The following is a 19,608-nucleotide window of genomic DNA, read 5'->3' as shown; positions in this document are numbered from 1 at the left end:
GGCCCGGGGTCCTCGCCGTTCCTCCTGTTCCTCGCGTCGCCTCAGTTGAGTGCGCCATCACCTTCTTCACCATTTCGCAGACGAACGAGCCAATTATTCCGGAAAGTCCCTACAGCAGCCCCGGAAGGTTCGTCTCGTCGAGAAAGTCCCATCCTGACCCCGTGCTCAGCAAGTCGTCGCACCATCCCTGCCACTCGTTCTGCAGCGACAGCGGCAGCGCGCCTTCGTTGGAAGCTGACTGGCCGGGGTAAGTCGGTAGAAGCAGGGGAGAAGCGGTGAAGACGGGAGGAGATGGGAAGGCGGCGGGAAAGGGATTCGGGGGAGCGGGTGCAGACGGAGGGTAGGTCATCGATGTAGACGTGAGCGCCGCGGTGGATCCCGTTACTGCGAGGCAAGAGTAAGCGGAATGAGCGCTACGTGCTTGCAGAAGAAGGGCTCACGCTCGACTGATCCAGGACCATGTTGGCTGGAAACCATCGCCTCTTCCACGCTTCGCCCGCTTGCACTGACCGCCGGCTGATGTCGCCTCGCGGCCGCCTGCCACAGCAGCGTGGCAATCTTGAGTACCTTTGCCCGGGTCGAGAGCGGGCCATCGAGCGACCAGGCGGCCCAGGGCGTCAAGCCGGTCTTGACCGCCTCGATGGCTTGCAGGCTGCGTAGGCTGCCGTTCTTGGTGTGATCAAAAAACCTGCGGATGAATAGATGAGGAGCGCTACGAGGGAAAAGCGTCGGGATTCTGCGCACTGCACCGATGCTGATGAACGCAGCGAAAGAAGGTCAGTAAGAGCGCATCTATGATAGTGAGGTTCCGAGCTCACCGGCACGCATGAGCGAGTAGAACGCAATGAACCACGAATCCAGCAGCGATGTGCCGTTCAGCAGCGTCCAGTCGATAGCGAGCTGCGAGCGGTTGACGACGGCGAACCAGCGCGCGCGCGATGGGCGGAAAGTTAAGTGCGGGGGCAGAGTCGCGTCTTGTTTGACGAAGGGCGAGAGAAAGATGCTCTGCAGTGCGGGCATCATGAGCCAGGTGTGAGAGATGCAAGAGGAGGGAGGCATGGGCGAACCTCGAAAGCGACCATCACCGAGTGCAACACGCCCGCCTGGATCGACGAGTCTGCGCCGGCAAACTGAAGCGCTTCGGGAATTTCGAGTCGCCACTGGTCAAAGTCGCTCAGAATGCGCTCCAGCTGCTCGTCGGTCGTCTTGGTGAGGCGGACACGGTTGACGGCTTTCACTGCACGAGGGCGGTCAGCTAGAGTCGGACAAGGGCAAGGACATGAGCCAGACGGCGCACTCGCACGGCTCAGCAGCATGCAAAGCTTGTACATCTCGACGAGGTAAGGGTCGCCCTCAAAGTGGTCAGAGCTGTCGTAGCAATCGTCGAGGTCGATCATGGAAGGCTGGCCCGGCGATGCCGAGTAGCTGCACGTGGCACGTCAGCCGGTACGTCTCACGCAGAGACAGGGCGTCAACGGGACGGACCAAGTGTCGTGGATGACGCAGCACATCCAGACCCGCATCTTGGTTTGCCGAACCTCCATCGGCTGGTCGCACGTCGGTCGGCGGTGCAGGCCCTGTGATCAGCGAGGTCAGCGCGCCGAGATCATGTAAAGCAGACGGGAAGGTGAGCCACAAGGTCTTGAGCCATGCGGATTCCATTGCCGGCTCGGAGGAAGGACAGCGAGCCGTTGCGAGTCGAGACGGCGCCGTGTATCTCCTGTTGTCGTCCGCATCAGCGTATCAGCTTGGTTCTCCATCAGCGTCTCGCGCCCGCAGCTATAGGAAGCGGAACTCACGCAATTGACGGTCATGATGAGGATAGTCTGCGCATCGACCAGTCTCAGCACGATTCATGGAGCCCGCGGGCGGCGTACACGCACCTGGACGTTGGTTATAGATGAGGTTGAGAAAGGGTCGCCCATCTCGATAGCCGTCTCGAGGAACGCCCTGAGCGTGTCGAACAGCTCGTGCGAGAACTTGCGCGAGGACGCCGCCAGCGCGCAGATGCTAAACAGCAGGACGGGCGGAATTCGGTCGAGCGAGCGCAGATCTTCGGGCCGCAGGATTGGGAAGAGCGGGAGGATCTCGTCGGTGAAGTGCTGGACGACTGCGGAACTATGCTAGTCAGTACCTGCGCACAGACCAAAGCAGGCGGTGGAGCTCACGTTGCAGTACCGTCTCGGTCGTCAACGTCCCGTGCGGCCTCGAGACCTTGCTCTCGGCGACGGCAGTCGGTGCTATCACCGTGCGCACCGACCCGTCCTGCGCGCGGAACAACCCGAACTCGCGGTCGACCTTGGACAGGTCCTCACTCGGCTGCAGCTGCGCGAGAAACTGTGTGATGCTCGTCTCGCCCAGCGTGCGCGTGTAGGACGTTTCGGGCGCAGTGTCGGGAGAGGGCGAGCGGTCGTGCTCCTGCATGCGCTTTGAGACCCGATCGACGCTGCAGGGAAGCGAGGCGGATCAGGCGAGGTCCTGACGTCCGGGTTCAGGAGGCAATCAGCAGCTCACCATCGCGCCAGCATGTCCAGTCCGCTGCTCGTTGCGTTCGCCGGACCACCAGAAGCGACCGAAACGGGCGAAGCAGTCGAGTGCGGCGCGACGGGCAAGGGCGCCGCGAAAGATGGAGACGCATCAGTGGGCGCCCAGCGCGCCGAGATGGGCGCGGAGAGAGGGGGAGGAGCCGTGCTTTCGCGCAGCGGGTCGTGCTGCTCCTGCGCTTCGAGCTTTGCGCGCTTGCGCGGGTCGATTTTGGCGGGCTTGATTGACTCACAGCGGATGGAGCGCTGTTAAAGTACCCGTGAGCAAGCACTTCGAACTTGGTGGGCGACGAAGAGCGTACCTTTGCGCATTCGAAGCAGATGGGCGGGACTCGATCCGGGACCCAGTCGCACTTGAGCTTGCGGTCGCGGCAGGGATCACATCTGTGAGGTTCAAGAAGCTGATGAGCGACCCTCGCAGGTCTTCGGGAGGGAGACAAGGGACATCCCGGAGCGGCGACACTCACGCTCGTACTGCCTTGCGCCGCTTCTTCCCGCTCGGCGTGCCTCCGTCGACGCTGGGCGTCTCCGAGACTTGCGCGCTGGTCGACGCGACTACCTGCACGCCGTCGGGATGCTGTGACATGGCCGCGATGCCGCGGGATCAGGAAGGGAGCGGGATCTTCGTAGGAGGGCGAGCAGGTGTCGAGCGATTACACTGGTCGTCCGGAAGGCAGCGTAAGCGTTTGTGTGCTCGGAGCAGGCTGCTTCGAGCTTTGAAAGCTTGTTGGCGTCGAGAAAGCAGTGCGCGCAGGTTGTAGAGAAAGGTCGAGCCTCTCAACGCGCAATCTCAACCGTCCCGAGCGGAATAGCTGCCTTGGAAGAGGCTTGTGAGGCTCTCACTGACTGCTTGCCATTTCGCAAAAGTCGAAATGACGGAGTGACGGGGCTATACGAAGCAGGCAAGGCCAGAAGGAGTTACAACAGGGAGCAGGCACAACCGCCGCGAAGATCTACCAAAGTTTCCACCAGCTCCGCGTCGCCTTTGCTCCGCCCTGCGCATCGTGCGGCCCTGCCCGCACGGCCGCCAACTCGTCTTCGAGCGCCGCAACCTTTGCCCTGAGATCGTCGCCCTGCTTCTCGCGCAGGAGGTACATATACGTGAGCTCGAGAGCGTAGTAGACGATGCTCCCGAGCGCGAGGCAGTGCAGCATCGACGGCACGAGCGCGCGGTAGAACTCGGCGGTCGCGGACGGGCGCTCTTCCTCTGTCGGCGGGCGGGGGCCTCCGGGGTCCGTCGAGGCGAGGCGCGGGTCGTACGGCGGCGTCGCAGGGGCCAAGTAGGAGCGGTGGACGGGCTGCAGCTGCCAGTGCGCTGCGAGCGGGGCGACGAGAGGTGCTGTTCGCCGAGTCGTCGAGGTGGGGAGACTGCAGAGGAACTAGTTGAGGGCCGAACTTCTGCGCTGCTTCTGAGTCTCGCACGTACCCTCTGAGCGCACTCCGCGCTGCTCTCGAGCGGGCAAGCATGTTTGTGCGGCGTGGGACTGGCCAACCTGTCGAAACAGCGATGAGGCGACTGTGATCGCGACGGCGCCATCCGAGACCGAGGACACCGTGTACGTGTACTCAAACTGCTTGCATAGTATGAGCACCAGCGCCCGCGGGACCCTAGCGGAAAGAGTGACCGTTCTCCTCGTGCGAGCTTCGTGCTTTCGCACGTCGAAAATGGTGTCCCCAGCCCCAAAAAGGAGCGACTTACGACCGAACGAGCCTTGTGAGTTACTACGGTAGCTGAGCCTGCTTTGAGCAGGTTGGTCTGCACAGGAGAAAAGGCACGCGAGCCGAGCGACGGGAACGCGGAGGTTGGGCGCGACGGGGAGCGGGGCAAAGGGCAAAGCGCGCTCAGTCCCTCGAGGCTCGCACCGTCGACCGCCCGCTCGCCCGCTCCGCTCTGGCCCCGTAGACTCGAGCACCCGCCGAGCTTGTACATACTCGCGCGCACTCGCCGCCAGCCTCCGCCGTCGACACTTACCCAGCAGCCTCGCCTCTGCAGTCCGCCGCTGAGCGCCTCTCTCCGCCTTCGCAAACACACGCGGGCACGATCCCCTCGCCCTCGTCTCGTCTCGTCCTCGGTGTGCGCTCAAGTCACAGCCATGAAGTTCCTCGCCCTCGCCTCGCTGGCCGGCACCCTCGCCGCTGCCCAGATCCACCGCGTCCCCGCTGCCCCGGGCGGTCACGACCTCGCTCGCCGCCAAGCCGCCACTTCCGCTACCGCGACCGCCACGGGATCAGCCACCCGCACGGGCGCAGCGTCGGCCTCCATTTCGCAGACGAGCGTCCCCACCGGCTCGGTCCCGTCCAAGCCGCTCGCGTCGCTGTAAGTCGCGCTCTTCCATGTCCTTGGCCCTCCGGACCCGCTCGTCCGGGTCGCGATCTCGCTTCGCAGCACTCGCCTATCGCTGCACGTGTCCCGTCAAGATTGCCACAGAGACTGACGCAGACTTTGCATCGCGCAACAGCTCGCGCATCGGCACCGCCACCACCTCCGAGGCGACCCAGCCGCTGCCGTCCACTTTCAGCGCCGGCGCAACCCCGCCCGTCTCTGGCGCGCCCGCACTCCCGACCAGTGCGTCCTGATTGATTGCACAGCGTCGGGACGAGCACTGACATGCGGAACACGCGACCCACAGTCTCGACGCTCAACCCGGCCAACTATCCCGCCCTCGATGTGATCCCGCCGCTCGACTCGCCCGAGATGAAGCAGTGGCTCAGCGAGATTGACCTCGAGAACATCCCCAACTACGGCCCGACCGGCCTCAACGGCTGCTCGAACGCGACCAACGCCGAAGCGCTCGCTCAGGCTGGCGGCGAGGGTCGGTGCTGGTGGACTTGCGGCGGCTGGTGCGTTGGAACGGCCTCTCGAGCGTTTCCCGCAGTGCCAGGATGACGAGACTGACGCTGGCGACCATTGTGCTCGCACAGCACGCGCGCAACGGACATCACCTACTGCCCGACCAAGGAGGACTGGGGCGCGTCGTTCGGTGCGTTCCCTCAATCCCCGCGCGTCTGGATTCTCCGCACAGCTCATACTGACCGCTCACGCGTGCAGACGACGGCCCTTCGCCCTACACCCCGCGTCTCCTCAACCTCCTCGAGCAGCAGAACCTCAAGTCGACCTTCTTCATTGTCGGCTCGCGCGCCATCTCGCGCCCCGAGATGGTGCAGACTGAGTACATGCTCGGTCACCAGTGCGTCATCCTCTTTCAGCAGTCTCGTCGAGGCATCGAACTGACAATCAGGCTTCCGCAGGCTTTCCGTTCACACCTGGGCGCACTCGTCCCTCACGACGCTTTCGAACGAGGAGATTGTGGCCGAGCTTGGCTGGACCAAGAAGATCATCAAGGACATTACTGGCGTGACGCCCAACGTTCGTCTCATTCTCCCCTCCCCCGGACGCAACACTAGTCTGATCGGTGAATCTCCTCGCAGACCTTCCGCCCGCCGTACGGTGACATCGACGACCGTGTTCGCTACATCGCACTCCAGATGGGTCTCCGCCCCATCATCTGGACGCAGCAGGGCGACAAGCTCTTCGGTGCGTTCTCCCGCCGCTCCCTCCCGATGCGTTCCCGCTCACCCCCGCCTCGCGTTTGCAGACACCGAGGACTGGCAGATTGGTGGTGGCCGTGTCAGTGCCGTCGACGCGTACAACAACTTCATCTCGTTCGTCGACACGGCGTCGCAGAGCCTGCCGCACGGCTTTATCGTCCTCGCCCACGACCTCTACCAGCAGGTGCGTACACCTCTTCTGTGGACTTGGTGACGGAAAGCTGACTGTGTAGCAACTTGCACAGTCGGTCGACCTCGCCGTCGACTACGTCCTCCCGCACATCCTCAACCAGGGCGTCCTGAACGTCAAGACGATCGCCCAGTGCCTCGGCGAATCGCTCGAGGATTCCTGTGCGTCTGCTGTCCCGGAATGCGCGTCTTTCGAGCCACGCTGACGCGTCTCGCCCGCCGTGCAGACATCGAGACGTCGAACCAGTCGCTCGCCGACATCGTCCAGACGCAGTCGACCGTCGTCGGCGCGACCGGCACCGGCTTCGCGCCCGACGTCGGCCTCATCGCCGCGTCGACCGGCGCAGTTGGGCCCTCGGGCACGGCCGGCCAGAGCAACCCGGCTGCGTCCGGCGGCGCGCAGGGTGCTAGCCAGACCAACTCGCCGGGCAGCGGCGCGCAGGCGCTCAAGGTCGCGCTCGCGGGCATGCTGGGCGCGGTCGGGCTCGCGGCAGTCGTCATGGCGTGAGCGGGTCGTGCGCTTGATCTCGCTGCACTGACGGCGGCGGAGGAGGCGGTGGTGGGATGGGCGCCTCCTCGCCTTGTGCGGGTTCAGCATTATGGCCGTTCGTGCTTCGAAAGACACTCTTCCGTACACTCTCCTCGACGTCCAAGCTGTCTTCCCACCTTCTCCGTCATCTATCCCTCCTTGTCTCCCTCTCCGCTTGTGTCTACTCGTCTCTTCCCGCTCCGCTCGCTCTCTCTCACGTTGAACGCCCCCCTCGCACTAGTTACACTCGTTCCTCTACACTGTCTTTTCTTCTCTGCGTGGAGCAAGATACCCTCCGTTTGCATAGACACTTGACTCCCTTTTGCCCATCCCGGCTTCCGCGTGCGAGAGTCGCGTGAGTCGGTCAGTGTTGACCTCCCCCGAAAGGCGGTTTTGGACGCGTTTCAGGTGCCGCAGGATGCTGTAGATGCAGGCAGCGGCCCTCGGCAAGCTCCTTGAGGCGTTGAGAGCGAGAAGACGGACGCGTGTCGACGCTCCCCGGTGCGATCGGACAACGAGAAGGTCCGCCGCCGGTTGGGCGTCTCCTCGCGAACGAGCGCAGCAGCGGGAAAGCGCAGCACAGACGAGCACCGCCTTGTACGCACAAACACGCACGCTGCGGCTTGCACTTGCCTGCGGTCGCCCTCTTGGCCGTGCACGCTCCTCTCCGTTGCTTCCCTCGGCTCTCGCTCAACCTCGCCGCCAGCTGCTCCCCGGCGACGAGCACCGACATTCCGGCGAGCAGAGCAGATGGACGGCCCTTCAAACAGCTCCCCGCGCCCGCTGCCGCACTTCACATCTCCGCCCTCTCGCCGCCCGCTCCGCGCGCCTCTCCCACCGACGCAGCAGCCGCTCGCGCACTCGTCCCGCCCCGCGCGCAAAGAGTCGCTCCGGATGCAGGGCCGCGACAGCGAGGGCATCGCCATGGACGGCAGGGGCGCGTTTCTCGAGGCCGCGCTCGAGAACCGCGCGAGGAATGGCGTGCAAGTGGGTCCGGCGAGGGCGCTCCGGGAGCGGCAGGCGCCGGCGGATGCAAGGGGCGACGACGAGAAGCGGCGTGAGCAGGAGCAGCAGCCGGCACAGGCGTTTGTGGGCGTTGTCGGCAATTGGAATGGCGGCAGCAGCGGCGGATCGTCCCTCGCGTCACTCTCGCGAGACGAGGACGGGCCCGCAGAGGTCCTCCGCGAGGCCGAGCCGTCGCTCGACGCAGACGACGTCGCGCTGAGCGCGGCGCCGGTCGACCTGAGCCGCATGACCTCGACGCGGCGATACATGAACGAGCTGGATCCGGACGATGACATGGACGTGCCGGGTCAGGACCGCTCGACGTGGCACTCGGCGTGGGGCAGCGAGGCGAGGGACTCGGTCGCGAGCCTCGAGCCGCTGCAGAGAAGCGTGTCGGGCAGGAGGAGGGGCCGAGGAGGGCTGCCTAGGGACAGCACGTTGACAACAGCAAGTGTGGACGGCGATCCTTTCTCCTACTCGGTTCGTCCCTCTTTGTGCAATTCTTGTCTGATTGAGCTCACATTCCTTTCTGCAGGTGTACGCCTCGATGCCCTCACCCCGAGAGTCGACCTTCCCCTCGCATGCGCCGCCCGTTCCGTCTACCTCGACTGCACCGCCGCCCTTTTCACCGACGCCAATCGTGCGAATAGGTCCGCCGTCGCCGACAACGGAAGCCTTTCTGCAAGATCCGCACGACTCGACGATGTGGTCGTCCGACGTGGTGCTCTCCGCCGAGCCCGCATTCATCCCGCCTCCCGAACTATCGCCGCCTATCTCTTCTCCCTCGTCCGACCAGACTGCAACGCCTTCGAACGCACCCTCGCAGCCTTCACTCGCGCAGAGCCAGGGCAGGACCCGCTCGCAGACCTTCTCGAGCGGGCCCAAGAACTTCTCTCGCCCGTTCCTGCCGCCCTCGCCGACGCACTCTCCCTTCCGTCCCACCGCCGATCTTGCTCCTATCCTGCCTTCTGCGCGACGTCCTTCCTCTCCTCGCACTGATACTGCCGACACCTCTCTTTCATCGCCGCTCGACCGATCCTCCTCCCTTGGCCACGCGTCCCTCCTCGACCGCTCTTCCTCGATGGGCCATTCGAGCGCAACGAGTCACAGCACACACGCGCTAGCGTGGGACGACGGCGCCCGGACGAGGATGCAGGAGGAGGCGAAGAGGGCGATCGCATTAGCGCGGGGCAGAAGCCAGCGGTTGGTGGCAGGACGCGAGTATGGATCGCACAACCGAGACGCAGACGGCAGCTTCGAGGAGCTGCAGAGCGTGGAGGACGTGCAGGAGGTGCTGTCCCCTTATGGTGGCGAAGTGGACGACTCGCCCTCATCCATCCACTTCCCTCCACCATCATCTGCACCGTCTCTCCCGCCGCCTGCGCCTGCAACGGCCTACTCGGTATCCGAGTATGGTGACACCGCTCAATACGCCGTATACCATCCGGAGGACGAGCCATCCCTGCATGAATCGCCTGCTGCGCTGTCCACACCCTTCCGCTCCGTCTCACCCACAACACCCGCTCCTTTCCACCTCGCTCCGTCTTCGCCCGTCGCCTCCACTTCCAATCTCTCTCTGCCGCACCACCAATCGCCCTTCGACCTCCCCATCCCGCAGCTGCACGTTCCCCCCGCGCCGGCTTCTCCTCGCCAGCGCAATGTCCTGCGCAAGCCGCGACCACCGCCGTCAGCTGCGAGCGACTCGGCCTCGCAACCGATGGCGCGCTCGCATTCTGGCGCTTCGTCGACTAAGTCGGAGCCGGCTCATGCGCCGAAAGGCGGGATCTGGTCCCGCTTCCGCTCGCGGTCGAAAAGCCGCGGTGCAAGCGAACGACCCGACCCGGCTATGTGGGCGCAGGAACGCCCGCCGATGCCGACCTCGCACGGCAGCGCGATCACTGTCACTGGCTTGTCGTCATCGCTGCCCGCGCCGTCACCCCGCTTTGGCGCGTACTCCCCCTCGCCGTGGTCGATCTCGCCCTCTCCCGCATCAACACCCGGTTTGCGCTCTCGCTCGCCCCTGCCGTCAGGAACCGCCGTTCCACTCTCGCAGGCCGAGTTCAGCCGTCTCGCCGCTTCGCGCCCTGCATTCGGGCGACACGGCACTTCTCAAGTCGACCTCATCTTGCGCAACGTCCAGGGCGCTAAGACGGTGCAAGCGGGAACGATGTCGCTCGCTGCATCCGGCCCCGCCCGCGCCGTCGTCGTGCATCGCGGCGGGTACGAGCACGGCGGCGAAGGCGCCAACGACGACGAGGTCGAGCAGCTGAGCGAGGGCGTCGCACGCACGGCGCTCGCACAAAGCCACGAGCGCGGCTTGTCGAGCGCGCCGTCACTGTACTCGAACTACTCGTTCTACTCGCTGCCGTCGGCGGGAACCGACTCGCCTACTTCGCCGGTTCCACCTCCGTCCGCCTCTTCCGCGGCCCTCGCGCTTCCCGACCCGGCTCCGCTGCAGCAGTCGCAGCACACGCGCCAGCCGTCCAACATGTCGACCATACAGAAGCTCGGATTTGCGAGCCGGAGGGACGGGACCGCGTCGAGCTTGATGGCGAGGACACCAAGTGGGAAGGAGGTCCGAAGGGAGCCTGTCACGCCAGATGACTACCTTCGTGCGTCCCTCTTTCGCTCTACTCTTTGCGGACCTGCGATGCCTCTTCAGGGGGAAGAAGGCTGACTCGCCTTGCGGGCAGAACTCGGCATCGACTTGCACGAGGCTGGTGAGCTTGAGCGCGCGGCGTGGTGCTTCGAGCAGAGCGCGCGGCGGAATGGAGGCTGTGGTGCTGGGATGCTCATGTACGGGTGTGTCGAGGCTTTCGCGGGCCGCTTCGTCGCCACAACCCCCATCTGACTGGCTTCTACGATCGGTTCCTTCGTCCACAGGCTTACTCTGCGCCACGGCTGGGTACGTTTCTATACTTGGCCAAGGGCTCGCCCGTCGCGCATCACGCTCACTCCGCTCTTTCCGCAGGGTTGCCAAGTCAACGCCCCGCTCGGCTTCCGATACCTCCAAATGGCCGCTGAGTCGGTCGTCGAAGACCTCGATCGCGTCGTCTTTGGCGGGCGCACCCTCTCGGAAGCCGAGGCCAATACTAAAGCTGCGAAGGTGCGCTCCGACGCCGACCTTCCCAAGTCGCGTGAGGCTGACTGCGCCTTCCGCCTTGTGTCGCAGAGCGAGCTGGTCCTCGCCCTGCACGAGATCGGCGCGTCGTACCGCTTTGGCTGGGGCGTCGACAAGTCGAAGCCGATGGTGCGTCTTCGTGCCAACCACCCTGCTCAGAATTTGTCGACGCTGACTCGGCCCTTCTCTCCGCCAGGCCTTCTCGTACTTCAAGCTCGCCGCCGACCTCGGTGATGTCGACGCGCAGCAGGATCTCGCCTTCTGCTTCGCGAACGGCAAGGGCTGCAAGAAGGACGTCAAGCAGGCGGCGAACTACTACCGCCTCGCTATCGAGCAGGGCGCGAGCGACTTTGGGCTCAGCTGGGTGTTCAAGGAGAAGTATCTTTCGTGATAGGACGGCACATCCTTTGACAACGAAGCTCGAAATGCGAGATGCTCGCTTCGCGCTCAAGCACTTGGCGATGAGACGGGCAAAGACGAAGAAAGCCACTGCTCAGGAGAGCCAGGTGTACACCGATTTGTCCGGCGCTGGTCCATTCGTCCCGAAAGCTCGGCTCAAGCTGGAGGCAAACGGTCACATGAGATCGTGCCGGCGGTTCCTCCCCGCTGCGGTTAAGCAAGCTGTCGGCGTCCTCGTCAAGATTAAGTGAGCCTAACCGCATACCACGCACGTTCATGATCATCCGCGCTGGCCTGGTGCGGGCTTTACGAATGTCTGGCGGAAGCGCTTCATCCGGTGCCGATTCTCGTCGCGGACTGCGGCAGGGTCACCTCGTCGGGCTCAGGCACTCCAGGTCGCCGAGCTGCCGGCTGGTCCCCATTCTTGCATCGAGCAGACCTCGTACGCGGAAAGAGAATCCCGTTCTTGTCGTCAAAGAAGGGGTTGCAGTGAAGAGGCGAGAGTTGACCAACCTCGAGCGTATGTCGATCTCCCGCTGTTTTCCCCGCGGCGCAACCGGTCATTCAGCGTCTGAAGTCCAGTGGACTGTGCGCTTCAGGGACGCAGAACGCAGGCTACGCAAGTCGATAGGCTCGAAGTGGGCGACGCCCGCGAAGCACTTGCACGCGGTTGTGTATGCACCCTACCGCGAGCTACGTAGCGCAGCTGACACGAAAATGCTGGAGCTGTCGGCGCAGAGCTCGCAGGAGCCGCAGCTCTGATCGAGAGGAAAGCGGACAAGAAGCAGAGACGGCCACAGGCGAGACAGTGGGAGCAGCGGAAGAGCACTAGCGTGAAGCGCAGTCTAGCACGTAGCTTAGGCGAAACTCTGTCAGATCGCTCGAGCTTGGCAGGGAAGTCGTCGGAAGCAGACGAGAGCAGCGCCGACGAGGCGGCGAGAGGGTCTGCTCGCCTTCACGCTGCCACGTCGCGCCTTGCGCCGTGCAGACACACGGTGCAGACGGGACTAACCGTGCAGAGCCCGTACGAGCCCGGACCAGACTGCAGAGTGCCGCCTTCTCCGCGCTCGCCCGCTCGCCCGCTGCTCGTGTTCGATGAGTGCTGGCAGCGCTCCCGGGCTGAGCGTGACGGTGAGCCCGAGCGCGTCTGCCTTCTTTGCCGGCGAGCTCTTCACGGCGACCGTCACCTTCCGCAACACGCACCCGCCTGCGCCGCCGCACCCTCCTCCCGGTCCTCACCCCCCACATGGCCTCGCTCCCGCACCCGCACGCACGCCCGGACACGGACGCACCGCCTCCAGCTTCCCTCCGGGTGCGTGGCAGCGCCCGCCGACTACCCCGCCATCGAACCGCACCCGCACGAGCCAGGTCCCGGGCTACTTCGACTCGGCCGTCGCCCCCGCCGACACGTCGCCCTACGGCTCTGCGCTGCACCCGAGCCTCGGCGCCGCAGCTTCGACAAGCCAGCTCTCGCCGACGCCTGCACCGCGCCGCTCGCCCAACCCGCCGAGCGCCTACTCGGGCGGTGCGCTCGACACGCCGCAATCCGCGACCTTCTCTCTCCCGCCTCCCCCCTACCCGCCTTCCCGCACACCGTCCTTTGCCTCCTCCTCATCAGCTGGACCTGGTGGTGCGCCCCTCCCGACGCGTAAAGGCCTGATCGGCAAGCCTGCCGCGCCAGCAGCCCCCGCCGCGGAAGCGCGCAGCCCCGCTGGCGGGTCCGGTGGGCTGTATCCTGGTGGCCCGCGCCGACCAGGCGGGCTTCTCCGGGGTGGCGCAGCAGGCGGGCATGGCCGCGCGCAGAGCATGGCCGTCAGCTCGCCCAATCTGCTGCTCGGGCGGAACGGGCAGGGCGAGAGGAACTTTTCGGCTCCGCCTGGGGCAGGTACGGCGGCACCGGCTGGTGGACATGCCAAAGGTCGTTTTGGAGGTAGCGTGGTCGGGCAGCAGCAGGGCTTCACGCAGAAAATGGGCAGTCGGGAAGACTTGCGAGGAAGCGCGCGAGGTGCGTTGCGCTCCCTCACGCATCATCCGACTTGCATTGATTCGCTTGCTCGCACAGAACCGGCTGCTCTCATACACGAGGACTTTGCGACCGATGCGGGCCCTCAGCTGCGACCTGACCACCCCGACGACGCGGCCTTTCCTGTCTCGCAGTCAACCTCCTCGCCCGGTGCACCGCATTTCCCCCGCCGACCGACCTTCGGGCATCAGCGCACGCCGTCCAACTACGGCTATCCGTACAGCTCGTCTGGGTCGCGTGCGCGCCTTTCCACGCTCTCGCTCGCGTCAGACGGGACAGACTCGGCAGAGGACTACACGGACGAGGACGATGCGCACGCTCAGCAGCAGCAGCGGAGCAACGGCCGCGCACTGTATGGCATGGGTCGGAACGACACGATGGACTCGGTCGCCGAGGCGAGCTACGCGCAGCATGCCGCAGCAGGCCACGGCGGGCCTGATCGCGTCTTCAGCGCTCCCTCTGGCGCGCCTGGGCGCACGCTGCCGCCGCTCGTCGCTCGAGCAGGTCACGAGCGGCACCGGTCCATCTCGCACAATGGCGCGCAACTCGCGCTCCCCGCGAGCGCCGAGCCGCCCGCGCCGCTCCACCTGCCCAACACGCTCTCGGTCCTGTGGGCCTTTGCGCATCTCGAGGGCTCGTTCGTCGTCGACGAGTCGCTCATCAAGCCGGCCGAGTTCCTCGAGGTTAAGCGCTTGCTCGTCGGCGGGGCGGGCGGCGTAGGCGTTGGTGGCGGAACGCTCGAGGAGCGCAAGACGGGCGGGGGATGGCGGAGCTGGCTTTGGGGTGGGGGAGCGGGGTCGGCCGGTACTGGGCTGGGAACAGGCTCGGGAGGGTCAGGAGGAGGAGACGACGCAGTTAGCGGCGGGGCGAGCCTCGAGGAGCGGAAGAGGAAGGCTATCGAGGACCGCAGCGTGCCCATGCTCAGCTGCCCGCCGAGCATCCTCGGCGTCGACGTCGTGCTCAAGCCGGGCGAAAGCAAGAGCTGTGCGTTGCGCTTCTTCCGCACATGCCGGTTGTTATGGCACTGACACTGTGCTTCCACGACGCACAGACACGTACAGCATTCGCATCCCGGCCGACCTCCCTCCCTCATTCCGCGGCAAGTCGATCAAGTTCAACTACCACCTCGTCGTCGGCTCGAACCGCGTCGCTCTCGGGCCTGCTGTCCCGACCGAAGCGCCGCGAGCAGGGAGGACCAAGGGATCGGTGAGCAGGGTCATGAGGGTTCCGCTGCGGGTGTACAACCATGTCGGAGGTGCGTCGTAACCCCTCTTCGTCTGGACAGGCGACGGCTGACCCTGATTGACGCAGTCACGGGCGCCCGACCGTTCTATGACCTCACGAATCCGGTCATCTTCCAGCGCGACGAGGCGGCGACGGCCGATGTCGACGACCCGAAGGAGAAGGCCGTGCAGGCGCGCAAAGTCCGACGACCAGGTGAGCCGGAAAACATCTCGGCTTCTCTCGCTTTCGCCAAGACGCTGACGGTTTCTGCCTGGACGTAGCCGCCGAGACGGGCAAGCACGACTTTGAGACATACGCGACGACGCTCCTCGACTCGGTGGTGACCAACTCTCCCGAGCTCGTGCACAACCCGGGCCTTTCGCCTACGCTCGAAGCGACCCGCTCGCCTGAGCTCATGGAGGCGCCACCGGCGCTTCGCCCCGAAATGAGCTCGCACCGAGGCGGAGGAGCGGCGGCCGTGGCGCTGAACGGAGAAGGGTTTGGCGTCGATGTCGACGAGGCCAACGGCTGCAAGGCGGCCGTCGAGATCGTCTCGCGCAACTCGCAGAAAGGTGCGCTCTGCTGGACTCACCTAATCCTGCTTGTGCGCTGACTCACTACTCAACGGACAGTCTCGTACGATATCAACAAGGACGGGTACCAGGTTGCGAGCCTGACGCTCGTCAAGTCGGCATACCGCCTCGGAGAGACGGTCAACGGATCGGTCTTGATCAACGGCGGCGAAGGGCGGGTCTTGCGAGTGCGCTTCGAGTTCTTGCTTGTTTCTTGCACCGACGCTCACGTTACGGAGCCGCAGGTATCCGCACGGCTCGAGACGCACGAGCTCGTCGAGACGAGTATCTCGACGCTTCCCGCACCTCGTATGCGCCAGATTACCCGGCGACTGCACGCCGAACACCACGAGATGGTGCTCGACTCGGCGCGCATCGGCTTCGCGCTCGGCATTCCGTCCGGCGCAACGCCCGACTTTGGCACGAGCGGCGTTAAGCTGCAATGGTCGATCCGGCTCTCGTTCCTCGTCATCCCGCCCTCGCCGGATGCGCCCGACTCCAACTCGAACCCGAACCTCGCCGCACGACGCTCTGGCGGGCCCGGCGCGCCGAACGGGCGAGGCTCGCCGAGCGGGACCGCGACTCCGCCTCGACACGGTCGAAGCAAGTCTTTCGCCTACGGCTTTGAGCCCGCTGTCTCCGTCACGCTCCCTCCCGCACCGATGATCGCGCCATCGGGCGCCGCGCACCTCATGCCCGTTCCGGCGCCACGCCCAACCGACCCGACCGCATCGACTGCGCTCCAGCACGTCTCGTACCGCGCGGTGCCCGACCTCGGCTATGTCCCTGTGCCGTTCTCGAGCGCCGCGCCCGACCCGCCGCCTGCGCCGGGGCCGCTGCAGAAGACTGCGAGGGGCGCTCAACACCGCCCCACGCCCAGCGTGAGCATGCCGCGCCACCGTGGCGGAGAGCCGGGCGTCGGGAGTGTCGTGCTCGTGCCCGCAAAGGTCGAGACGGTCGAGTGCTCGATCCCGATCAAGTGTTATCCGGGGTGCGCTGCCTCATGCTTCCTACACCAGCGCCCCGCTGACTTGCATTAGCCCTTCGCACAGCAATACACCCTTCCGCCCGACCATCAGCATATTCGAGGTGTAGCGTGTGTCGCAGTACGATCGCGGCGTTCTCTCATGGTCTAGCCATCCTGAACGAGAGACGCGCAGACGTGCGTTGCAGCAGGAGAAAACGATAGGCGGCCTTGCCAGCGAGTTTGCCAGTGACGATGCTGAGCTCACGCAGCGATGACAGCTCCAGCGCCTGCAGCGACAATGGCGCCGCGCCGAGCACGATAAAGTGCGACGGCGAGTATGCCGAAGGAGCGGCGTTGTCGAAGATGCCCTTGATGGCTGGTAACGCCACGCTCAGTGCCTATCAGCTGACGCGCACTCGAGAAGACGCACCATCCCCAGCTTTGTCGATGCCGTCGCCGATAGCCTTTGTCGCTTCTCCGGCGATGCTACCGAGGGCACCGGTCGCAGTCTCGGCAGCACCTGCCACTTTCTCGGTGGCCACGCCGGCGAGAGAGCCGACGGCGCTTGTCGCGGTTTGTGCCGCACCGGCGGCAGCCTCCGTCAGGCTGTCGTACACCGACTCGACGTGCGAAGCGGCGTCGGTTGCGAGCGAACCTGCGAGCGAGGTCGCCTCGGCGCCCTCGCTAGCGACCCACTGAGTGGCCTGGGAGTCAACAGAGTCAGTGAGTGTCGGTGTGAAGTGCTGCAGCTACCGCTCACTTCGCCAAAAGCAGAAACGATTGTCTGCGTCGCGCCGTCCACGACCGACTCGAAGGTCGTGAAGGCGCCCGTCGCGAGGCTCTGTGCGGCGTCGAGGCCAGACTCGGCAGCTTCACCGATAGTCTCGGTGGCGCCGTTGTAGCCTTCCTCGACGGTGCTGAGATGGCCGTCAACTTGGCTGCGGTCGAAAATGTCAGTGCGGAACGCCAGGTAATGCAAGGAAAGGGGCGAACGCGGCGGCGAGACCAGCAAAGGCGAGAGGGACGACGAAGAGAGCGGAACGCATGGCACAGCAAACGAGTGTCGGTGTGAGAACGAGCGTGAAGGACGAGTTGGGCGGAAGAAGCGAAGGAACATCAAGCGTCGCGCAGGCTTTTTGAGGGGCGCTCTGCGGAGTCCGTGTCCCTCCTGCTCGATCGTGGTGTCGGGTTTGGGCGCAAGCGCCGGACAGCCGAGCCCCGGGGGTCCTTGCTCGAGCCCCGTCCGTACGCGGAAGCGGGGAGCAGGACAGGAGGCAGAGCCAGTGTTCGCGCGGCAGCTTGTGCGCAGGGGACCAGACGAGCCTCGTAAGTCCGAGTCGAGTGGCCTGTGCATGTGCAAAAGACCGCAGCAGAAAGGTGTGACAACCGCAAGGCCGTGCGTCAGATTGAGAAGGCCAAGGTCATCTCCTCTACCTTCGTTGTCCGCGCGCACCAAGCAGCTGCCACGAGCACGGCTGTCCCGTGAGCGTACTACTGGAATGTCGAGACTGCAGCCGAACGCAGGACCGCTCCCTCGCGGGCCTCGAGCTGCCCTGCCCTCCTGAACGTCCCTTAACTCCTTTTCTGCGTCCGTGTCCCCCCAATACGCTGTTCCGGATTCTCCGCGGCTGCCTCAGTATCTGCGCACCGCGTGTTTGCTGGTCTCTTCCGGAGCTAGCTCTTGCTTCCTGCTTCCTTGTCCGCTCTCGCAGAAATGCCTCCGAACGCCCATGCGGAAGGCAGCTTCGAGCAGCTTCGCCACCTCATGAGTCAGGCCAGCGACTTCATTGAAGGGATCGAGGCCACGCCGTCAAACCGTGCGTCCTGCCGCAGAGGGCTCGGTCCGTCGCTGACAACACTCCCTCTCAGAACAAACGAAGTCGGCGCGTCAGGCTGATATCGTCGAAGCTTACCGAGCTCGCGCCGAGTACGAGACACAAGCGTTTGCTGCTTTCTTTGCGACGCTCAAGCCCCGTGGTGTCGTTCGTCTCTTGGAACCTTCCGTCGGTCGTTACACTTGCTCACTCAGGGAAGTCTGTGTGTGCGCAGGCCCTCTATGCTCAGTCACAACAGGCCAAAGCAGCGTTAGAGATCGCCCACAACGGTCTTCTCATGTCGCGGCACCAAGTAGACGAGCACGGGCGGGAGCAACACCGCCTGTACAGCATCTTGCGCGGCCTCGAGGAAGCGCAGGAAAACGCCCACTCATCGAGTCGCGAGGCGAGCTCGTCGCGCACCCGGCAGCTTCTTTCACGGCTCAAGAGCGGCCAGAGCAAGGGCCAAGCCGTGGAGTCGGACTCCAGTGCGTTCTCCCCTTCCGACCGCCGTTTCCGAGTCCTCTTGCCGGAACTCACTTGTGCCCGCACAGTGAGGGAGCGTCGCGACCGCCACTTGAAAGACGCACTCCACGACATGCACGTGAACAAGCGCGGTACGTTACCAGCCAGTATGAGCTCGTTGCAAACAAGCAGACTGATTCCCACCGTGGCATGCAGAACTCGGTGGCTATTTAGCAGCCGTCGAATACTATCGCCTCATCGTCCATGCATACGAGAGCCTCGACCCGGCAAAGTCGGAGGCAACTAGACGCGAAATCACGGTTGCGAAGGAGATCAAGGCTCACATGGAGTGCAGCATTCGGCCTCTCAACTTTGACCAAACCAGTGAGAACCCTCTTTCTTCTGCATGTCTGCGCTGGGGCTGAATGACGACCCGCGCAGAGCCGTATAACCAACAGCATGTAAAAGGTACACCCCTACACGGGCATAGACATCGAACAGTTGACAATGCCGCAGCTGCTGGAGCAGAGGACGAGTCCGTCATCTCCTTGACTGCTGCGTGTCCCCCGACTGCAATCTGACTGCACATGTGCAGGCGACGAAGTTCGCCGTCGGTCATACCTCCCTTCCGCTCTCGAGCGTGAGTCGTTTGACCACCTTCTGCATTCAGGCCGGTAATAATCTCGCGTTTACTTCTGCAGCGGCGCTGCAGCTGGTTCGGAGCTCCGAAGAAGGCGCTCCCCGTCAGTCGCGCTCCCGCCGCAGCTCTTACGGCGAACATTCCCTGGCGCACTACCGCGCCTCGGCCGCCTTCCACCCGCAGCGCAGGTGGTAGTCACATCAACGTCAGCGAATGGTCTTTGTGCCGGTCCTTCTTGTTCCCCCATTTCCCCCTTCCATCTGCACTTTGCTATTGCGACGGATCTCTTCGTCGCACATCTTCCATTTAATGCAGAACGCGTCAAATGGTTCGTATTCTCACTTGATGGTACTGCCCTTGCAAGTGATTTGTCGATTCTTCGGCAAGGAGGGCGCGAAAGCCTGGTGAAGGAATCGAAAAGCGCGCATGCCGCACAATCGCAAGGGCCGTCCGCATGGAGAAATGGCCCACAGCCGATTTTGAAGGCTCTGCGCCTGAAGCCTGAGTCATGTCGATTTGTACATCCTAAAGGAGACGTCCTTCTGCCAAAGGCGGGAGCGGAACAGTC

General features: G+C 64.4%; 7 protein-coding genes across 7 annotated transcripts; 4 read left to right on the top strand and 3 right to left on the bottom strand.

Moving 5' to 3' along the window:
* Positions 1-109: 109 nt before the first annotated feature.
* On the bottom strand, positions 110-3,129 carry JCM10292_000497 (uncharacterized protein; the record flags this gene model as incomplete). The annotated part of the gene is made up of 14 exons (XM_076649400.1): positions 110-384; positions 507-688; positions 745-754; positions 819-1,005; positions 1,068-1,237; positions 1,298-1,425; positions 1,486-1,577; positions 1,637-1,720; positions 1,800-1,826; positions 1,884-2,110; positions 2,169-2,446; positions 2,515-2,789; positions 2,846-2,927; positions 3,011-3,129. 14 exons carry the CDS (start codon positions 3,127-3,129, stop codon positions 110-112), a joined length of 2,136 nt encoding a protein of 711 aa, XP_076504991.1.
* Positions 3,130-3,496: 367 nt separating this feature from the next.
* Positions 3,497-4,010, bottom strand: JCM10292_000496 (uncharacterized protein; the record flags this gene model as incomplete). The annotated part of the gene is made up of 2 exons (XM_076649399.1): positions 3,497-3,911; positions 3,970-4,010. The coding sequence occupies 2 exons, from the start codon at positions 4,008-4,010 to the stop codon at positions 3,497-3,499; spliced, it is 456 nt and encodes a 151-aa protein (XP_076504990.1).
* Positions 4,011-4,636: 626 nt separating this feature from the next.
* JCM10292_000495 (uncharacterized protein) lies at positions 4,637-6,789 on the top strand (the record flags this gene model as incomplete). Its single annotated transcript, XM_076649398.1, has 10 exons — positions 4,637-4,860; positions 5,003-5,109; positions 5,174-5,384; positions 5,466-5,524; positions 5,593-5,731; positions 5,793-5,910; positions 5,973-6,078; positions 6,140-6,276; positions 6,338-6,443; positions 6,509-6,789. The coding sequence occupies 10 exons, from the start codon at positions 4,637-4,639 to the stop codon at positions 6,787-6,789; spliced, it is 1,488 nt and encodes a 495-aa protein (XP_076504989.1).
* Positions 6,790-7,560: 771 nt separating this feature from the next.
* On the top strand, positions 7,561-11,327 carry JCM10292_000494 (uncharacterized protein; the record flags this gene model as incomplete). The annotated part of the gene is made up of 7 exons (XM_076649397.1): positions 7,561-8,295; positions 8,351-10,427; positions 10,509-10,617; positions 10,699-10,720; positions 10,787-10,921; positions 10,988-11,065; positions 11,133-11,327. 7 exons carry the CDS (start codon positions 7,561-7,563, stop codon positions 11,325-11,327), a joined length of 3,351 nt encoding a protein of 1,116 aa, XP_076504988.1.
* Positions 11,328-12,430: 1,103 nt separating this feature from the next.
* On the top strand, positions 12,431-16,249 carry JCM10292_000493 (uncharacterized protein; the record flags this gene model as incomplete). The annotated part of the gene is made up of 8 exons (XM_076649396.1): positions 12,431-13,340; positions 13,398-14,342; positions 14,410-14,613; positions 14,670-14,795; positions 14,864-15,154; positions 15,215-15,342; positions 15,400-16,145; positions 16,207-16,249. The coding sequence occupies 8 exons, from the start codon at positions 12,431-12,433 to the stop codon at positions 16,247-16,249; spliced, it is 3,393 nt and encodes a 1,130-aa protein (XP_076504987.1).
* A 30-nt stretch (positions 16,250-16,279) lies between these two features.
* JCM10292_000492 (uncharacterized protein) lies at positions 16,280-17,167 on the bottom strand (the record flags this gene model as incomplete). Its single annotated transcript, XM_076649395.1, has 4 exons — positions 16,280-16,497; positions 16,552-16,825; positions 16,882-17,059; positions 17,115-17,167. 4 exons carry the CDS (start codon positions 17,165-17,167, stop codon positions 16,280-16,282), a joined length of 723 nt encoding a protein of 240 aa, XP_076504986.1.
* A 668-nt stretch (positions 17,168-17,835) lies between these two features.
* On the top strand, positions 17,836-19,235 carry JCM10292_000491 (uncharacterized protein; the record flags this gene model as incomplete). The annotated part of the gene is made up of 7 exons (XM_076649394.1): positions 17,836-17,938; positions 17,991-18,103; positions 18,171-18,423; positions 18,490-18,552; positions 18,617-18,784; positions 18,996-19,040; positions 19,102-19,235. The coding sequence occupies 7 exons, from the start codon at positions 17,836-17,838 to the stop codon at positions 19,233-19,235; spliced, it is 879 nt and encodes a 292-aa protein (XP_076504985.1).
* Positions 19,236-19,608: the final 373 nt, after the last annotated feature.

Source organism: Rhodotorula paludigena (genome assembly GCF_050403205.1).
Source record: "Rhodotorula paludigena JCM10292 DNA, Rt_paludigena_JCM10292v1_ctg24, whole genome shotgun sequence".
NCBI lineage: Eukaryota > Fungi > Basidiomycota > Microbotryomycetes > Sporidiobolales > Sporidiobolaceae > Rhodotorula > Rhodotorula paludigena.
The sequence above is the reverse complement of the archived record's forward strand: the minus strand, read 5'-3'. Positions and strand labels throughout refer to the sequence as shown.